The sequence below is a fragment of the Euleptes europaea genome, chromosome 10, assembly GCF_029931775.1.
Source record: "Euleptes europaea isolate rEulEur1 chromosome 10, rEulEur1.hap1, whole genome shotgun sequence".
Lineage (NCBI taxonomy): Eukaryota > Metazoa > Chordata > Lepidosauria > Squamata > Sphaerodactylidae > Euleptes > Euleptes europaea.
This window is the reverse complement of record NC_079321.1, coordinates 23,484,516-23,506,530: the sequence shown is the minus strand read 5'-3', so window position 1 is coordinate 23,506,530 and position 22,015 is coordinate 23,484,516. Positions and strand designations below refer to the sequence as shown.

Sequence of the window (22,015 nt, the reverse complement as noted above, 5' to 3'; positions counted from 1 at the left end):
TTTAAAATGTTGGTTTACAACAGGGGTGTCAAACATAAGGCCCGAGGGCCGGATCCGGCCCCTTGAGAGCTCCTATGCGGCCCAGGAGTCAGCTGAGACAGCCACCCCACCCATTCTCAATCTGGGCCAGCAAGGCATGGTCAGGCCCAACCAAGTGACATTTATGTCATATCCGGCCCTCGTAACAATTGAGTTCTACACCCCTGGTTTACAAGGTTATCATCTTATTCTGGTGATAATTATACCGTATATACTCATGTATAAGCCGACCCGCGTATAAGCCGAGGTGCCTAATTTTACCCCAAAAATGGGTACCCCAGGCCGCAGAGAAGGCGCGTGGGGGGGGCGGGGGGGGGGGGGCGGGGGGGCCTGCCTGCACTCAGGCAGGCCCTGCAGGCCTCTCCCAGGCCGCAGAGAAGGCGCGGGGGGGGGGGGCGGCGGCGGGGGGCGGCGGGGCCTGCCTGCACTCAGGCAGGCCCTGCAGGCCTCTCCCAGGCCGCAGAGAAGGCATGCGGGATGGCGGCGGCAGCGGCGGTAAGTTCCCCCTCCCTCTATCCCTCCCCCCCTCCCCCTATCCCTCCCCCCTCCCCCCGCCTACCGTATTGACCCGCGTATAAGCAGAGTTGGCTTTTTTCAGCCCTTTTTTTGGGCTGAAAAACTCGGCTTATACGCGAGTATATACGGTATTGTTGCAGCTAAGTTGCACCAGTATTTCAGCTATAATCTAGTAACATATTTTCTTTCTATGCCCCTATGCTTTTAGTCTTTTAAATGATTACAGAACACTTTTACATAGTCTGAACAAAACCCGAAGACACCATGCTCTGGCAATAGAAAAGAACAAGAGTCCAGTAGCAAAAATTTCTGGCAGGGTATGAGTTTTTGTGAGTCACAGCTGACTTCTTCAGATTTCCGTCTCTGACTAATCCACACACAAGATAGGCCCATACCTTGAAAATGAAATAGGTCACAGAAAAAGCCACGTGTATTTTTTTATTCCTGGGTATTTGTGATCTTGCTTTAAAGTTACAGTTGACAAATAACTATCTGCTATGTCATCAGAATCAGACAGTCAGCCTTTCTCTTTGATCTCTGCTGTGGCAGAAATCTACACTCTTATTCTTAAAACATTTAGTTTCCGTTCAATTACTTAGGGTCATGGTATCAGTTTGGTATATTGTTAGCAATCCTTACATGAATAGACCAGTTTTATGTACTTGACAGACATTTTATGAAATCTATTAGGAATTTAAAATCACAGATATTTCCTGTTTTCGCAAGCATAACATGCGTTTCTAAGGTACACACAGCAGGTTAGTAGATAGTACTCTAAAAAATAGACAAATACCGTAACTTCAACACTGTACTATTACACCTCACATGCTAGGCATTTTCCTCTTAAAAATCCACGTTTTTAGCATTTGGCAAGGAATTCATGAAAAATCATTGATAATACATCAAACTAATATATTTTTTTTATTGATTTAACATGCTTTAGATGTTTGAAGTTAATTCAGAGCAAGAAAATAAGATTTTTCCATCCACTTAAGACTACAGCTTTTCACACTGCAGAGTAGGCCCTCCTGGGAAAACACTAGTGCTTCAATTCCAAGGAGGATCCACTGCTGCCAGAAATAGGCAACAGTTGTGGATTATTTCCCCTAAGGACCTGTGCATTCAACTCCTCTTGCAAACTAATCCTAACCAAGTTAGACTGAGTTGGAATGCATCAGATTACATCTGAGAAACTATTCTTGAGGACTGCAGCCTTAAAGTATCACATTTGTGAGAGCAAAGAAGATTAGAAATTCTGACACAAGTAGCCTAGAGATCATGAATGCCTAGAATCCAAGTAGAGCACCTGATTTAAAAGATCTACCGTCATGGAAAGGATGTTGTACTGATCAACTGTTATTTTTCTTCAAGGTAATAATATGGTTGCTCTACATATTTTATTTGGCCGTAATTCTGAATGCATTCTTTATTTTGAAACTGGTCTACAAACTAAATCTTATATATGGAGAAAGAAGAAGAGGAAGAAGAGTTGGTTTTTACACACCAACTTTCTCCACCACTTAAGGAAGAATCAAACCGGCTTCCAATCACCTTCCCTTCACCTCCCCAAATCAGACACCCTGTGAGGTAGGTGTGGCTGAGAGATCTCTTAAGAGAACTGTGACTAGCCCAAGGTCACCCAGCTGGCTTCAAGTGTAGGAGTGGGGAAATCAAACCGGTTCATTAGATTAACATCCACCGCTCATGTGGAAGAGGGGAATCAAACCTGGTTCTCCAGATTAGAATCCACTGCTCCAAACCACTGCTCTTAACCACTACACCTCATGAAGGTTAGTAGACTAAATCTACAGTTCTGCACACAGCCTTTATTGTGGAAAAACCTTAAGCACAGCAAGGTAACCATACTGCACAAATCTTAAGCACAGATGATAATTCTTTCACTATCCTATTGCAAGGTTCAGAGTGGAGCCACCAAAGAATTGGCCTCCATATCAAGTTAGGCCTGTATGAAGTAAGTTCTCCACAATTGTAAGGCTCTCCCCTTTTGAAGACTCAAGTCCAAGTATCTTTGAGCATCATTTTATTTGGATCAGCTGCGGTAGGCTACAGTTATTGTTGTGTTTTCCTCTAATTTTACAGTTTTTAAATTTAAAATATTTATATACCTCCTGTTCAGTAACATTGTACAAAACTATGAACCGTTTCTAAAAATGTAAAAATAAATCACATTAAAGATTTAAAAGTAAATCACTAATACAACAGACAGAATCAAGTCTTTATTCGGTACATAACCAGCAAAGTTGCAAAAAGTCTAATACACAGGTATATCTAACCCGCCATCCAAATGCAATGGATGGGATACAACACCCCACAATAAGTTGACTATAAATATAAAATACACATATAAAGCCCAACAAATCACCTAAATAAAGTTATCTTTACTAGGTAGCTCTTCACTTAGATCACCACTTTATCTTTGCGAATTTTAAGGGCTATAGGTAAAAATCTAGCACAATTCAATATAAACTCCGGGTTTGTCTCAAATAATAGTTTCTGGCTTATTTCGGCATCGGTAATTCCATGCCATCGTTTTATTATTGGAGAAATAAGCTTCCATCTACTTGCTTCATAAAACCTACAGTGCAATATGATATGGTCCATCAACTCGATCCTCCCTGATCCAATGGTACCTTTTTATACCGGCCTTCTGTTATGGCTGAGGGGAAAGTATTACATCTTGCCATTGTATATGCCCTAATATGTGATGGGACCTCTTAGAGTGAAAGATATAATGCTGGAGTGGCTATATATTTTGTTGTCTGTTGAGCCCAATATTTAAAAACACATGCAATGTCATTGTGCCTTTCTATATCATACAGACTTTGCTTAACAAATTGGCATAATCTGTAGGACTCAAATGACAACCCAAGTAAGGATATCCTATGATGAACAGCCTTAAGCCAGGCTGAACAGTAGCTGTCACTGAGGATTATGGAAGTAAAATCAGAGGAATTATGACATAGTCTTAACCAGGTGTTTATAGACCCTAAAACTATCCTAGCCTCTATTTTAATCAAACCTGATTCTAATCAAAGGGTGGTATTAGTACAGACAGAATCAAATTATGTCAATGTGTTTTTATCCATCTCAAAAGTGTATTTTTCTTCATCTTACAGATGGGCTGAAATAGTATGCGACATACTTCACAGCCTGCATGAAAGAAGTTCAGAGCAGCCAAATTAGCCACTACATGAACTTGTCTCATGCGACTCACATTAAGATATTGCCATAAACACAGCAACACAGAATTTGAACAAATAATCTGAAAGTGAAAAGAGCTTTAAGCCCGAAACACAAGACAGACATATTTAGACACACCTGTCATCTTGAGATTAAATGTAAAGACTTACTTAAAATCTTTGCAATCAGCATCCATTCCATTCGGCAAACCCCTGCCATTTATTTTAGTAACATCGTCATCATCTCCTTGTTTAAGATCTCTGTTTTTGTCCTCCTCAAATGGGGAAGACTTGCCTTTCTGGTCTCCTTTCTCAGGTCCATCTGTTTCAGGTTCTCTAGTGCCCTGAGGAAAAAAGAATTTGCTTCACTCTGAATCTTTAACAGAACATCATAAGATAATCTACTTTTACAGAACACTGCAATGTAAACACCATCAAGTCAATCTGCATTTGGCATATGTTTTGATTTGCCAGGTTTCAACTGTCAAATGCATTACCAGTATATGAGGAAAAGTTGTTAGGGGGTATAGAAGAACCAAATCAACCTTTGCTTCAGCAGTGAAGTTAACATTCCACTAAACTAAAATCACACACTGCAAAAGATAAAGCTATGCAGTTGAAGTAAAAAGTCAAATTTCATTCATTTTAAATTATTTCTCTCCTTAAATGTGAAAGAGCTTAGCAAACGAATACAACTAGTTCATTTCGTTACATGAAAATGTATACTTATCTAAATAAATCTTCACGTTATGGCCTTTAATAATGCAAAGATTGAGCATGAAACTTTTCATCAGCTTCAGGAAGAAAATTCAACAGTGAACTTAAATATGCAAATACACTGATACCACTACAGACACATCAGCTGAGTAAAGGGCACTCTAATCAGCAACACACTATCCAGGATCCAAGGAAACATACCCAAACAATTCCGTATGCACAGGGGGAGCATGTCCGATTTCTTCTTCTAGGCCCCTGTACTACATTGAAAGCGACTCCAGAGCTCAGCCCAACTTTCCCAAGCTGCTTTCCATGGTCAGAGGGAACTTCTGCAAAAGCCCCAGTTGTGTACATGGAAGCTCTGAAAGCAGGAAGCACTTTGGATCCTAGTGTACTAAGGATGATAACTATGGGGCTAACCCTCATATAAGTAACATGAATCAGAACCTCATGTGCACACAGACACGCTATTCTTTTCTGTGTGCAACAGAAAAAACATAACTGTACAAATCTCCTTTTACATTGTGTGCTTTTAGACTAGTAGTGTTGCCACACCGTTATAACTGAGGATGTTGGTTCTTCTACACATTTTAACCCTTTCCTACATACAGATCAGAACAGGAATCCAAATTTATGTCTGTTTTATTCCTAAGCTAAATGGGTTCAGCTCACCTGGTAGCATAACTGAGGAAGATTTAGTATTTCTGCTGATATAACCAAGTTACTTACAAAAGCTCCTTTCCTGAACCGGGAGTCCAATTTATCTGCTGGAGAAGAACTTAACACATATTCTACCATGCTCACACCGAGACCACCACTCTCTGATCGAGGAGATAAGACAGCATTCACTTCACTGTTGCCATGAAAAACATGTCCAGGCTTTCTCTGAACCATAATAGGTTGGGACATGGAGTGATCTGTTTTTAAAGACATTAAAATTGGTATGATACAATTTACACCAATAAAAGGTCTATTTTTTTAACAAAAACATTTATTAAGTATTTCATGCCATTGATTTCAAGCTACTTTTGTTCAGTGGTATTTTTAGTGTAATTAAAAATTAAGTAACCCACGTTTGAATTTCTGTAAAGCTAGCCCTATCTCAGAAGTTTACTGATCATGAGTTATTTGAAAGCACGTCACTTGCAAGGTTTTCCTCAGCAGTCTCTCCCCATTCATCACCAAGGAATAAGTCAGTGTAGCATAGTGGTTAGAGTGTTGAACTAGGATCTGGAAGACCCAGGTTTGAATCCCCACTCTGCAATCGAAGTTCACTGGATGATCTTGAGTCAGTCAACACACTCTATAACCTACCTCGCAGGGTTGTTACAAAAATAAAATGGAGGCTGGGAGAGCAGAATTGTAAGCTGCTCTGGGTCCCCAGTGCGGAGAAAAGCAGGATAGAAATATATACATAAAATAAAATAACTTACGAGGTGTTCCCCAGGCAGTTTCTCTCCATTCATCACCAAGGAATATGCCTTTTTGTCCATCCTTTGCTGGATCATCTGGTTCCCAAAATTTTTTGGCAGGTAGCAGCTATTAACAAAAAATTACCAAACTGAAATATGTGTTTCACTGACAAGCTTCTGCACTCTTGCATAAAAGAAGTTACTTCGATACAATGAAGTGTTTCAAATCAAAATTAAAGGTTACAGTTCAGCTGAAGCGGATGCTGGCAGTCTATTAAATAAGAACAGCATCTATTTGCTAAAAACAGACGTTCTGCAATATAACAGAAGTTATACAACAATGGAATACATTTAATGTATACTTTGAAATACAGACTTCTTTCCATAAATGCACGAAAAATGCTAAATAGCTCTTATCTCTCCCTCTCCTTCCTTTTTTCATGTTTTACAATGGAGTTACTACACAAAATGTTATGCTATATTTGATGGTTCTGGGGAAAGGAGGCTACCAGGGTATGCTTGTATTGAACAAGATAATACAGTTGCTTTCTTACTGTAGAGGCATTGGCTGAATCCTATGGTAAACCTTTGCTAATGGAAAGCATATCTGTGGGATGGGATTTCCACACCTCCCACTGCAGCCCAAAACAGTACTCCCGGGGAACAGTACTGTACTCTTTGGAAGCCAGTTAGTGCAAAATGCTCACTTTTCTTCCTGGCAGGGATGAGCTGTGAAGAATGTATAAATCAGATTGTACCTTGACTGTACTGGCTGCCCAACTGCAGGACCATTTCAATTACTTGTATTGAATCGAAAAGCCTTAAACAATAGTGCACAAGAAGCTTCTTCTCACACATAAGCCTTCTTAGCCTTTCAGAAGCCCTAATCCCCAGCCCCTTTCTTCTAGGGCTGTGAACACACACACACAATAAGGACCATCCTGCCACTGTGTTGCATTTACTTCCTGTATTGGCAACTGGTTAAAAAAACATTTCAGCCTTGACCTGGATAGCCCCAGGTTAGCTTGATCTCATCAGATCTCAGAAGCTAAGCAGGGTCGGCCCTGGCTAGTATTTGGATGGGAGACCTCCAAGGAATATCAGGGTTGTAATATGGAGGCAGGCAATGACAAATCACCTCTGAATGTCTCCCGCCTTGAAAAACCTGTGGCTGTGACTTGATGGCAAAAAAAGTTGCTCACAAGCAACTGGTAGTCTTTGCACATTAGAGCTATAACTTGGAAACTTCTAGACCTAGCTTTTAGGCATGAAACTCTCCCCTCTCAGAAGCATAATCTCAAATCTTTATGCCTGTGGAGGAAGAGGTATGCCTTTCTGCTCAGTTTGTTTAAAAAAGATGAATGCTGCAACAAGATAACAGCACCTGTTGCAGGGAAAGAGTGGGATTTGTGAATGCATAGACAATCACTCAAAAAAATCAATTAGAGGCAAGCAATCCATTTTTCTTTTGGTGTTTTCTGTGCATCACACAGAGCCAGTGTGGTGTAGTGGTTAGTGTTGGACTAGGATCTGGTAGACCCAGGTCTGAATCTCTGCTTGCCACCGAAATTTCTAGATGACCTTGGGCCAACCTAAGCTACCTGACAGAGTTTCTGTAAGGATAAAATAGAGGGAAGGAGAATGATGCAAGCTGCTTTGGGTACCCACTGGGGAGGAAAATGGGGCATAAATGACTTAAACGATGGACAAAGACAAGAGAGATGATCAACATGGAAGCAGATACAGGTGCGGTTAAGAAAAGGCAAACAAATGTGAAAGACTGGCCAGGTTACTGCTCTCCAGACAACAGAAAGATGGATCTTTCTGCTGAAGGAACTGTCAACCGTTTGTCTCCTAGCCCTGCTTTGGCCCAAATCTTTCAGCACTTGGTGTTGCATGATGAGACAAACAGGCCTAACTCTGGTGTGCCCAAACAATGGACAACTGGTCTCAGGTAAGCCTTGGTCAAGAACCATTCATAGGCAAGAGTCCCTTAGTGGCTGAATGCACCTGCCAAAGTGTTGTCCTTGCCAGCTATGTGAATTGCTGTTAGTGTAATCTGTATAAGATGCATCTCTCCTAAACGCTGCAAGCTGGGCAAGAAAGAGTGACAGATGCAGGGACACCTTGTTCATGTGACATTCTGTGACCATGCTGTTTGTAGACACCTGCACTACTTACCCTTTTGCAATGGCAAAAAGATGTTAAGTGACTTGTAGACAACCGGAGGATGATGGAGTCATCTTTCCCAAGATGACTGTGGCTGATTGATGGTATGTCTGCCACAATGACCCACCCCCACCAAGAGGCATTTGTTGTGAGAGTCACTTGAGGTGCTGGCTTTAAAAGGACTCCATGACATGTGGGACAAGAGGAAATCCACAGATGAGGCTTCTGAGTGCTCCTGATGAAATATTTAGAATTGTTTCCTCAAAGTCCAGCGTTGCTTGGAAATCATAGTTGATCAAGCACTGGAAAAGTCTCATTCTCAGTCCTGTGAATTGCACTACAACGCAAACTGCCATGAGGCCTAGAAGTCTCTGAGTTGTCTTGCAAAGGGTGGAAGACAGATCTGTGAGCAAGACAGTCCTATACAGAGGGAGGAAATCCCTTGCTGAGATACAATAAACGGTGTGAAGGGACAGTTTCAAGTTCCGCCCTCCAGAAGCCTCTGCCAGTCACTTTCAAACAGTGGACTGGAATGGTGAACAGAAAAAGGAGGAGCTAGGCAATTTAACTACTGGCCAGCTGACAGAGCTATGGATTGTTGGATTTTGGTGGGAGAACGGTTAGCAAGTGTGCTGGATAGACATGGAGTCTATTAGGGACTTTAGGTATTTTGAAAATAGACAGGGTTTGTTACTTTAATACTGAAAAGGCTGGAGAAAAGGAAAACCACTAACCAAGCAGGCTAGACATACCACTAAAATAAGCCTGTTTCTTCATTGTTTTCACCAAGCCTACCAGGGTTCCTCCAAGCCTATAATCCCCTCATAATAGGCCAAGTGAATGGTGGATGGCAGCCTGAGTCCAGGCACTGCCCTCATGGAGGGCTAGAAGACTAAGTAGTCCCAAAAGTTTGTAGTGTGTGAAATTTAAGTCCCTAGTTTCTAGTGTTAGCAATCGGGGTCTGTAAATGGGGTGTTGTCACAAAGGGTCACTCCAAAATAAACTCCAAAATCTATAGAGTGTGTGTACGGCACTTCTAAAGGCTGACAGATGTGATGCTGGCTCTGTAGTATAGCTTACAGAGTTTTTCCTTAGACAGTTTGCAGTTTGCCTTGCTTTCTGGTTTTGTAATCCTAGATCTTTTGCACTGTTCACTTAATGTCTTATGGTGTCTGGTTGCAGGGTTTTATATTCTACAATCTGCCTAGAGTCTTAGCAAGAAAGACATGCCACGAATTAAATAAATAAACTGAAGGTGTTGGTTCTTGTAGGTTATCCGGGCTGTGTGACCGTGGTGGTCTTGGTATTTTCTTTCCTGACGTTTCGCCAGCAGCTGTGGCAGGCATCTTCAGAGGAGTAACACTGAAGGACAGTGTCTCTCAGTGTCAAATGTGTAGGAAGAGTAATATATAGTCAGAAAGGGGTTGGGTTTGAGCTGAATCATTGTCCTGCAAAAAGTATCAAAGGTAATGTGCTAATCATTGTCCTGTAAGTATCAAGATACTGTGCTAATGAGGGTGTGGTATGTTAATATGGAACCATTGTATCCTGAAGTGATCTGTTAATGTGTGAAATCCAAAGCTAACCCGCATGGCTATTGTGGACTGTAGTCTTTGTTAGTCTGGAGGTTTTCAGGACAGGAAGCCAAGCGGGAAAGCAGTGTGGGGGGAGGGGCGCCTCCGACCCCCTCCTCCTCCTCAAGTTCCAGCAGCCGCCGCCGAGGGAAAAAAAAGACGGAGCGGTGAGGATGGAAGAGGAGGAGGGGGGGAGAATGGAAGCACCCGACGCCGAGGGGGAGCGTGCGCATGGCGTAGGATGAGGGGGCGTGGCTGGGGAGCGCGTGTTAGGCCTCATAATATACATGCTGCGTTGTGTACGCACTGTTACTGTGTTACTGGTATCTATTTTTATTTTGAAATTTACCAGTAGCTGCTGCATTTCCCACCCTAGGCTTATACTCGAGTCAATAAGTTTTCCCAGTTTTTTATGGTAAAATTAGGTGCCTCGGCTTATATTCGGGTAGGCTTATACTCAAGTATACAGACAGACAGACAGACAGACAGACAGACAGACTAAAGGAAGAATAGCACTTGCGCAGCAGGTATAAGAGTAACTAGCAGGAATGTGTGATTCCTCCCCCCCGAGAATACTTTTATGTAGCTGTGTTGCTTAATTTTTTAAATATTTTTTAATGGATGGCTGTTGTGTCATCTTTTTTAGTGCTGTACAACATGTTGGGCAGCAATTTTAATGGAACTGTGGTCAACAGTTAAATAACCCATCCTGTAAACTTCATCCACAAGTATTTACCTCTCCCATTCCCCGAGATTCTAGTGCAAGAGCTTGAAACTCATGATTCATTTCATCCACAGAGCGAACCTAAAAAAACAAAGATGAAAATTAGAATACCAAGCAAATAAGTGATTTCATGTTGAATCCATACTATACTATATTTGAGTTTGATACACATCCGCAGAATTTGCAGCTTGCCTAGCTTAACATTTATTACTGAGGCGGGGGGAAACTGAAATATAGACTCACAAACTTTTAAGTCAATAAAAGGCTACAAAAATTTGGAAAGACGTTTAATAGAACATCAGAATACCGTAATCAAATTAATGTGATCAGCATAAATTATTAACTCAACACCAAGTTATTGACATGGGAAAGTTTATGACACCAAGCAAGAGTCATCTTATTATAAATGTAACAGACAGCATTTCATAAAACAATGGCTTGAAGTTGAATGGCTGATCTATTGATTGAAGATACAATCACCTTTCCCACTAGCCATTCATATCTTGAGTATGAACTTACAATGACTTCAAATCCCTTCACCACATTAGCGATAATAATATTTTCTAATGGAACATCTATATTTAAACTCAAAATGTTAATTACAAATTTAGAAACGAGTGATATGACATTTACAACAAACATTCTTCCAGGTAAAATTAAAATAGGAGAGCATAAAAACAGCATGGAAAAAGTATGTGATTGGCTTTAAATGGCTAAAGCACAATGTAGCACAAAGTAAATCTGTCTAGCAGAATAATCACATGATTAGCGTATTTCCCAGGTGTCTAATAATCACACCCAGCATTTCTACCAAGCCAAAACTCAAACACACTAAAACCTCATGAAAAGATTTACAGCAGCTAATGCTCACATCCTAGACTAGAAAAGGGCTGGCACACTTAAAACAGTAACTGAAACCATTTATCAGGCCTTTTCAAACACAGCATATTTAAGTATTTACAATATGCTCATTTAAAATGCTCAAATACATCAATTACATCCCTCAAACCAACTATCTTCAATCTTTCCAATCCTGGGACCCACTGAACACGAAACTGACCTGCAATCATGTGACAGAAAAAGGGGCTCCAGAGTTACGACCTCACTGATGTTAAGGCCCACACTGTGGATAGAGACCAACAGATCTGAGGAGAAAAAACACAACCCAAGTGCCAGAAGGTTTACCGTCTGAGGAATAAGCCCTGAGTCACAGCCATGGAGGAATCTTCTCCAACCACCGAGTGACACTGCCTTGACAAACTACTGCTCCTGTCAGATGCATGCAAAGTGAAGTAGGAGACATGGTGCCCTTGCTACAAATCCTTCCGGAAGGCAGCCCCTCCCCCCCAAAAAAAGGTGTTCTGTAGACCCTCATGACTCACTCTGCAAACCCAAGTGAGGGTTCCATAGGTTGAAGACCACTACCTTAGACTGTGCTAAATAATATGGGATAAATCAAATCCTTTCTTTCCACTTGCACAAGACACTCCTTCTGCGAGTCTAGAAAGAACCCTGACCTACAGAAGCTGCTTTTGAGGGAACGAAGAGGGCTGCAATGGAAAGATTGCATTCCGCGAGTAACGCTCTGCTTGTGGTATCTTTGTATCCAAACATACAACAGTTAAAAAGCAAAGTTCCATATTCTGACAAATTTCCTGTTTAAGGTGCCCTTCAATGTTTCCATCTATAAGTCATGCCCATTGCAGCTTTTTATGGTGCACTGCCATATATGATAGAACAAAGGAGGTTTTTATGGTAGCAAAGCGCTTGCCACTGTAAATTCCCCTGCTTTAGAGATAGGCAGAGGAGGGCCAAAGTATCCCAGAAAACAGATGTGGACAAAACTTGGGAGCTTCCAAGTTCAGTAAAATGAGAAGCCAGCTTGCTGGGGGTAAAGTGTAGATGACTGGGGAAGGCAATGACAAACCAACCCATAAACATAGTCTGCCTAGTAAACGTCATGATGTGACATTACCCCATGGGTCAGTAATGACCCGGTGTTTGTCAGGGGACTACCTTTACCAACCTTTTTAAAGGTATGTTTATAAAAACATTTGAATAGAGTGCAGGGTTGGCATATTGCTTGAATTCTAGACATGTCACCAGGGATTAATTTCATGCATTAACTGGTCCAGATCTGCAGCTATTAAGAGAAAAAAACCTAATAATTGTAGAAGTAAAGGTTGAAATGTACGCAGTAGTCTGCTCCATTCTTTACCGAAGTAATGTCACTGTCATCTTCCACTGACTTGGAAGTCTGTGAGCAGAACTCACACCTCCCCTGCAGCCACTGAGCTCCCAAAAGTCTGTTCCTGCAGGACAAAGTGCACTCATGAATTGCACTGGGGGCAAGGTATGGTTCTGCTGGGTCACCACCCTCAACCAATGGAAGCAGACTGCAAAATCCAAGTCAATAAGAGCAATGCTGTGAGAAGTGGTGATACACCGCATTTCTTATATGGCATTAGAAACCAATGATGTATTCAGTAAAAGAGGAGGAAAGGGAAAAGACTGTTTCCTTTTGTCATCAATTAGCCAGAACCGTAGGACAGAATCTGGTGAGGAAGATAAAAGTTGCATCACAAACATCTACAGCAAGAGTCCCCAATCTTGTTGAACCTGTGCGCACTTTTGGAATTTTAATAAAAGACAGTGGGCATCCACAAAATGGCTGCCATGAGAGGTTCAAAGCCAAGCACCCTTCTATGACAAGATGTTTCCAAATGGGTACATCCTGCAGATGTAAAGACAATGTCACCTAGACTCTTCTGAAGCATGGTTTTCACTGAGGAGTTGGAATTGATTCTTTGCTATGAGGAAAATATGCTGTTTGGTTTTGATTTCCAAAGGAAGGGGGAAGCTTGCTCCCTGTGCAGTCAAGGAGAGGTAAAACCCAGGTTTCAAATATTAATTTCTTCCATGACTCCAAAGTTGCCATATACTCAAAAGAAGGGCAACACTTTCCTTAAGATATGTGATAGCTGCTAATGAATGGAGTGTCAACAAATAAAGATCATGAGATTCTGTGCACTGAGTCTAGTTTTATTCCACTGACGTGCCATGAAGTGGTGGCTCCACTATTTTTACAATGCAGTCAGAGAGTACATATTTGAGCTGCTATTAGATGGTGGATTCTAGGGTCTGCATACAAAAATCATGACACTCTGTATCTAAAATAAGGAAAGTTGTATTTTACAGCAGCAGAAAAAAGGGGGGTATCAACAGAGTTTGAAAGCAGGTTGCTAGCAGCACATGAAACTCCACTGGACTGTGACTAGACAATAAGAATTTTGTTTTAAACAGCATTATGTATATACATCCATTTCTATGTTCACTTCATACCTGTTTTATTTGCATGACTTGCATGTTCACACCCTGAGAAAATATCACTGTAATGTGCAAATTGCTGGCTAGTAAAGCAGAATCCAGAGGTCTAGAGACTGACCAGGCCAGAACAAAGCTAAGTTTAGCCTAGATCTATTGTTGGAAGTCACTAAACACACACATATGTACACATACAAACTGCATGTCCAAAAATGATAACTGAACGTAGAGCTTGCCCACCTACCCTCTATAGCACCTAACGGATCTCACTTCTTGTCTTATTACTATACTGGGCCAAGTGGCAGAGAAACATTCAGCATAATGACATCGTAACACAAAATAAATTCAACTAGACACTGCACTCAGTTTGGAGTATATTTGGTATGGTTGAACAATGTTGGCTGTGGATGTTTTTGTTTGCAGTGTGGTGATTGTTCTGGTTTATTTTGTAAACAATGGCTCTGTTGCCTATTGCATTCCCTTTTCAGTTTTTGCTGTAAGTTTGATTCTGGGGTGTGGAAGAAAGGGGAACAACGGTCAGCTCTTTATAAATTTAACTTGCTTTTTTGAAAATGGGAAGTAAAGAAAATTTGGACAGAAAGAAAATCTTAAAAAGTTTTTCAATAATAAAATTGTTCTGTCAATCTTCTTTCCTATGTCTATCTAACAAAATCTCCCTTGTTACAGCTGTAGTTTGCTCTACTCTGGTGTGTGTGTCCCGTTCCATTTCCCTCTGCAACATTTTGTACATAATGCACTGTTTTTAGGACTGGATTGGCCTCACTAAAGAAAAAAATAATAGAAAAAAATCCCCTTCCCCTCTCCCTTTCCCCAACAAAAAAATAATAGAAAAAAATCCCCTTCCCCTCTCCCTTTCCCCATGAAACTATTTTCCAAAATGCTTTTTCCATACCTTTGAATCTCTTCACCTTTTGTATTTAATTTTAAAATTAAATTTTAAAGTTAATGTACTCAAGAAACCTGGATGCAAGATATTTCACATGGATACCTAAAGAGAAAAAGGCTAGATAACTAACACCTTTCCATAGGGATATCTTACAATATGCAGTTCTTATAATTAGGATTTCAACAGGGGTCGATACAAAACACTAGCTTAAGTTTCTCTTTGGACATTACTCTAGAAGAAGATACACTGTGGCCATCAAGCTACCTGCCTCCATCTTTCAACTGTTCTTCAACAACCCATTATTTTGAAATACAGAACTTTAAAGAATTCATACAGTATATTTACTATACACATTATGCTTTGTACATTTTATGCTGTTTTGCTTTTTTCTAGCCTAAGAAACCCTTATACCATAAGAGGTAAATTTTTATTTGGCAAGAAGAGATGGACATATGGATGGGAGATAATCTTCCACACTAACGTAACTACAGTTACGTTTCTATGCAATTACTACAACCCAAGAAACTGCCTCTGTATTTTAACATTTTTGGCTAACTGAATATGAAAATGTTTAATGGACAAACTATATTCTTTTTTGTTGAACGCAAACAAAAAAACTTTTAAACAAAACACTGCCCAAAATGTTACTCAGACATTTTAAACAACTCATGGGCTAAACCCCCTCTCCCTCATTTTGGAATTACTAACAAGAACACTACCTAGGAAACCCAGTTGAAATGGTTTAAATCACACACAGTAGGTTTATGGATGAGGTTCCATAGTTCACTGGTGGACCACATGACTTGTATTCACATACATTTGCTAATGTAAAGCTGTGGAAGGTACCAACTTATGACTAATCTCTTTATAGGCCAAGTTATTTTTAGAATTAACACATCAAGCTGAATAATAAAAATGCTGTTCTAAAATCAGCTAGTTTAGTTTATTGAATTTATATCTTGCCCTTTCCTGACTTCAGGCAGGCTCAGGGCAGCTAACAATCAAAATGATACAATCAATTAAAAGATGCCTTTTTGTTTTGTATAAATTAAATCTGTGTTGGAAATACACTGATGCAGCAGTCATAACTTGAATTTCCAACTCCTGCCATTAATACTGCATTAATTCTGAACCTCAACACTGCATAGTATAAGCTTATATTTTAAACAGCCTGCAGGTTTTTGCAGTAATTTAACAAAATATTGTTTGTTTTGTTAAGCATGTCTCTTTGCAAGCAATTAAACTAGATGAATAATAACCCTTCCAGTCCTAAATTCATTTCAATGGGCTTAGACTGAAGTAACTTTTTAGGATTGCACTGTGAGTCTGTCAAAAGTGAAAGGTGGAATGTAAGTGATGTTAATTTTTAATGTGTTTTGATTAACAGAAAAAACTGATGTCCATTCAACATCTATTTTCAATTATCCACACTCAATTACTACAAACAGATTAAACTGAGTTAGGGGACAAACACAGCTTGATTGCATAGTCATGTGCTGTCCTTGTTCCTCCCTTCTCCCTGTATGTGATGGTGGTTGTGGAAAGTGCCGTCAAGTACCAGCTGACTTATGGTGACCCCTCACGGGGATTTCAAGACAAGCCATGTTCAGAGGTGGTTTGCCATTGCCTGCCTCCGTGTAGCAACCCTGGACTATCTCCATGGTCGCCCATTCAAATACTAACCAGGGCCAACCCTGCTTAGCTTTCGAGATCTGATGAAAATAGGCTAGCTTGAGCCATCCAGGTCTGGGCTCTCTTAGTATGTGCACAGCTTAATTCAAAATTTCAATGTTTTGATAAAGCTCCAATTCAGTGAAACATCCAAATTCAGGCACCTTGGAGAATTAGAACTTATTCCCTGCAAACTAGGATTCCAAACTGGGATGAAACCAAGTAGTAGAGAGTAAGCAAACTATTTTGTCAGGGTACTTGTATTCTCGTCACTGAACTGGAGCTTCATCAAACAAGGAACTTGGGAACAAAGTTCTGCATGCATAAGTGGTTTGCCATTGCTTGCCTACGCTTAACGACCCTAGCATTCCTTGGAGGTCTCCCATCCAAATAGTTGCCAGGGCTGACCCGGCTTAGCTTCTGAGATCTGACCAGATCAGGCTAGCCTGGGGCTATCCAGGTTAGAGTGATGATACCCAATGAAAAACAGGTAATTTTCAACTGCAGGAAGATGACATGTGAAAATGCTGGGCTCCCTAATTTGATTCCCACTGACACTTCGAGTGCATTCCTGGGGGGGGATGGGGACTGAAGCTCCATAGGAGCCAATGTGACCCCGTGCCCATTTAACCCCAGATAACATGCATTTATGCAGTCCCAGTGGTGTTCACGCTGGCGTCTGGGCACCCCAGAGCGGCATGGGCCTCCACCGCCACCACACAGGGACCTAAATCCCAGAAGTGGCAGGCCGCGCTGGCGGGGGGGGGGGGGGGCTCCCAGGGCGTAGCTGACAATAGTCAGCTTCCTAACCCCTTTAGCCTCGGGAATGCCCCATGAGATGCGACGGGGCTGCGCCACCTTTTCTGGTGTTTGCTAACAGCCTTGCTGTTTGCAATGGGGCATTTTCCCCTTATTTCATTTTTTTTTAAAGCTGGGGTTTTTTGCTAGCCATCGCAGATCTAACCCCCCCCAGGAATGGGCTGTCTGTCCATCAAATAAAATTTATCTCCAACACTGTTACATTTTTCCTTTGTTCTGAGTCTTTAAGAGAACTGCTCTGTTCTACATGGCATTAGAGAAAATTGAAGCGCGTTTTCTGGGAAAATATTAATTTAAAATTTCTAATGCCGTACTTAGAGAATGATCGGTGTTAGCATGTTTATTTTTACTTATATTTAATTATCAACACTTAAGTACCCTATGTTAATATTATGTTCTGATACCAACAAATACATGAATTGAAATATTTTATTAGAGGAAAAAATTAGTCAAATGAGGTTTAAATACACTAAAACAAATCCAAAGCTTTACAAGGAAATTATTTTATTAAAATTATAGCTGTAATTTATAGCATGTCCTTTCTTTGCACAATACATTTTAAAATTATATTAAATATATAAAAGAATTAAATGCCATTACCATCTTTACAAAGAAATACATATTTACAAACAATGCTTCTCTCTTCCCAAACAACACTTTTATGTCAAATGAAGGGGAACCAAAGACAGTGAAAATTGCTGGACACATTAACAGCACAATCCCATGCAGAGTTGGCACACTCTAAGCACACTGAAACCAATAAGCTTAGATGGGGAGTACATCTTCACAGGACTGCACTGCAATTTTAACACACCTCAAGAACAGTGCATGATGTGTCATGTACATGGCCATCCACTCATCCATTTCAACAGAATTTAACACTTCCACAGAGGTCACGGGTGCATCTCAATTTCACTGTCATTCTCCACAGTATCATTTGCATTACTATATTTTTCCCTACCAGTCTAACAGTAACATACCTGCCACCGTATAAAAGGAGACAAGAATTTGAGCTTTGGTTCTCATTTCACCTGCACAGGCGAATTCATAACTAATTTTTAAAAATTGTATTATATATATTTGTGGTTTTATCCACATCACACTTATAACTTAATATATCACATGTATACTCTTTCACAAAATTCCTACGGATAATCACCTGAAAAGCATTAACTTCCAACTATGAAACTGCCAAGCTTGCCTAACAGTGCCTTGGCAATGGTATCCACTAATTATTACTAATTTACAAAACTGACCTTTATAAATAGAATATTTCTGTGGAAAGGTAAAACACTATTTCCCCCTAGAAAACATCTACTTTTGAAGAAATTATCTACCTCATCTTTGTCAGAGAAACATTTGATTAATTTTTAAGAAATACTAAAACAGATGCCATCAGTGTTTTCACTATGAACACACAACTAAACTTTCTGTCAGAAACACACATGAACATAAAACTCAGTGTTTTCTCTATGAAAAATATTGAGAAATATTCTCTATAAATCTATAGTGCTGTCCAAAGAGAACTGTGTGATCTATATATAAATACAATAGTTCAATTCCTCAACAAAATCTAGTTTTTCAATTACAGCTGTAATTGTACATTTAAGTTCTACCAGATTCAGCAGATGTTCTGTAATTTACTGGACTGAATCAAGGTCTAACTAGCATTTTAACACAAAAAAGTGGCTTTCCAGATGCCTCTGTGAAGCTTAGACAGGCCATAAAGGCAAAAGCATTCAGCATCTGGTACTCAAGGATATAGTGAATATGGAGGTTCTACTTAGCAAGTATGATTAATAGCCATTTGACAGTGTCCATGAATTTGTCTGATTGTTTCAACAACTAGTCATGACGAATGGTATCATTATGTTGTGGCATGGACCACAACATAAAGGAGAATATACTAAGCTTCACATCACTAAAACCTTTAAAAAAGAAATGCAGCCCCACCAATCAGCTGTTTAACAGGGGTGGGAAATGAATCCAACCCTAATTTATTCTTCAACAGCTGACCAGGGAGATTCAGAATTATTAATAAGGCTACATGTATGTACACCATCCAAGCTCCTGCACTGAACTGGGGAGCATCTTGCAGTCCCTCATCTGTACACATAAAATTCTACCCTGTTAAGAGACATGCAAACAAAAGCTTGCTTCCATGCCTATACAGCCTCTACCTGGATCTGGGCAACCTTGTGTGCTCTTTTTTTGATCCTGAACTCACTGACAACCGACTTCATAGGATGATATACACTTTCAATATTGTGCAAGGAAATCCTTCTACTCACTTTTCCCATGTAAACTTCAATTACGTTGTGCTCTTGGTAACTTTTTTCTGAGACTAAAAAATAACCCAACTACTGTAGCCTTTCCTCTAGGGATGTGCAACCTAATTTTAGTAGCCTTTCCTCCAACTTTATCTTCAGAACATCCTTTGAGGTATATTTATTGGATGCAAGTTCACAGCCAAAATGATTACTGCATTTTACAAAACACTAGAAAACATGGAGCTCTTAATAAAAAAAATGTATTTTTCCTGAAGGTTCAATGAGTTATATTCCTATGAAAAGTTTAAACTATAGTAGATCTTAGAGGATAGTTTTTAATCCACTTAAACTCTACTTATCAAGTATTTATTTGGAATATTTTTATGCCACCTCTTCAGAGTCCTGCTCAAGGAGGCTTACAATTAAAAATCACAGTATAAATAAGTAAATAAAACCCTTGCTACTACACAGCTTTCCAGGTCATCCAACATCCCTATCTCAACATAAAGAGGAAAGAAATAACATTTCTGCAACACAAGTTAGCCAACACAGGTATTAGAAGTTTTCAAAATGGTGTAACAATACAAACTTCTTTGCAACTAGCCTTAACCATGGTTTGTACTTGCCACTGCAACCTTGACAAGTCAGCTGTTATTTATTTCACAAAGCAGGAAATAGCTTATTGTCTTCTAAAGTCACAGATGTTTTAAACAGTGAAAATAAAGTTGCATACGAAAACAAGACAAACATATGGGCAAGGGGCAGTATGATAAGCTATTATGTATTTGATCAGTTTATGTCTAAATATTTTAGCAAGCTTTTGTAAGCCCAGGCTTCCTGAAAATGTATTTAATCCATTTATACTTCACCCTTCACCCCAATGGGGACCCTTAAGAGACTTATATCACTCTCTCCTCCTCCTGCTACCCTCACAATGACCCTGTAAGTTAGGTTAGGAGAAAAGTGTCTGACTTGTCCAAGATCACCCAGCAAGCTTTCATGGTAGAGTGGGGAATCTGAACCCTGATCTCCACATCCTAACCCAACACTAACCTCTACACTGTAATAATTTAATGCTCACTATAGAATTACTTGCAATTCCATTGCAAGTGTAACTGGCAAAACAAGAATTTAGATCCATCTAAAGCAATCCACACGTAGACTGTATATCAAGTTCTGATCAAGGTGGGAATGAAGCACAAAAGACAAGGAGCTACAAAACCATACCAAATTATTTCTTCCACTAACCTGAAAATGTGAATACATGTAAAGTTTTTACTGGTGTTCAATTTCAAAAGCTTCCTCAGAGTAATGAAACATCACACAAATATGTGATCTTTAAAACATACTGACTTGTGTAAACACTTTGATATTGTTAGCTTCTCTATTATACTTACCAACACATAACACATAAAATGTAGTTTTCCAGGAGAATGTATAATGCATAGGAGGTTTTTTAAAAGAACTATTCACTATAAACAACCTGAATTCATTAAGATTGCTCCTTCTTGATATAAAATAATAAATGATATATTTCAATAGCCCTGAAAAAAGTTAAATTTTCTGCCTTATAACACTTCAATGCAATCAATTATCTTACACAGTCTTGTGAGCTAAAAAAGGGAAAGGGTACGTGTAGCCCAATTATAATTATTAGAACTTTCCCCCCAAATGTCAGTTGCTCATTTCACAAAAGATGCTTCATTATATCTGTAACTATTATAAATAAATATCTAACATACAGTAATTCTGCACCCCTACTATAACAATAAAAAAATTCCTGAATGCATGCTACATAATACTGATTCCTGAAATATTTTACTTGAATATCCCATTTTTGTTTGTGTCAAAGGCTTTTAAAAACTATTTTCTATTCAACTTAACATGATACTGTTAATAATTGTTCAAATTTCTTCCACATTAGCTCCTGTTCCGTTCTAGACTATCACACTTTTTGTGGCCCTTCTTACAGAGATGTGCTATATTTCCCCCCCTAAGCAACGGAATAGTTTCTCAGTAATTCTTCTTACAGAGCTCTGAATTTTATTCAACTACTGATTCTTAAGAACAGAATGAATTTGTCTCCCTTGGCTCTCTGCGACATCTTTATGGATTGCATTTCTAAGAATCCAAAGGGGCTGTCCCACACACCAAACAAACTAGATGCTTCCTTCACATATAAAAAAACACCTTCATATGACATATTCAATCTTCTGATTCCTGCTTAAACACTATAGCTAAAATATTTGTGGGTTGCCATAAACAAAGGTTTTCAACAGCAACAGTTTGCAAATCTAAAACCTGCCTTCCACACACCTTATCAGCCCCCTTCCTCTATGTAGGACAAAAACATTCCCGTTTTCTGTCTCCATTTCAAACGCCTACTTCCCTTCCACATACCCTTTTGTTACCACTACCCCTTCGTGGATTACCAAAACACACAAATACAAAGCAATCCCTTCCTGCCAGGCAACAAAGGGAGTAAACCTCCACACATGTTCTATTAATAACTCTTTTGCTCCCAAATAACAGGTCCCACCTAAAAGGGTTAGAAGAACTAGGGTGGTTTATGTTGGCACACAGAGGGACACACGCACACAAGTAGTTCCGAGCGGAGTCCTCTCGATTGACCAAACCTCCGATCTCCTTCCACCCTACATAATACAGCGTAGG

The 22,015-nt window shown here is 39.8% G+C and overlaps 1 protein-coding gene across 10 annotated transcripts in view; it reads right to left on the bottom strand.

Annotated features, from left to right (window-relative positions):
* Positions 1 to 22,015, bottom strand: part of PUM2 (pumilio RNA binding family member 2) — a 72,466-nt gene that overhangs the window by 49,876 nt on the left and 575 nt on the right. For all 10 annotated transcript variants that reach the window (XM_056856754.1, XM_056856752.1, XM_056856747.1 and 7 more), the window contains exons 2-5: positions 10,364 to 10,432; positions 5,906 to 6,011; positions 5,202 to 5,389; positions 3,927 to 4,099 (exon numbers count right to left, since the gene is read on the bottom strand). In XM_056856754.1, the coding sequence (XP_056712732.1) occupies positions 3,927 to 4,099; positions 5,202 to 5,389; positions 5,906 to 6,011; positions 10,364 to 10,432 (536 nt within the window). The remainder of the gene's footprint in view (positions 1 to 3,926; positions 4,100 to 5,201; positions 5,390 to 5,905; positions 6,012 to 10,363; positions 10,433 to 22,015) is intronic.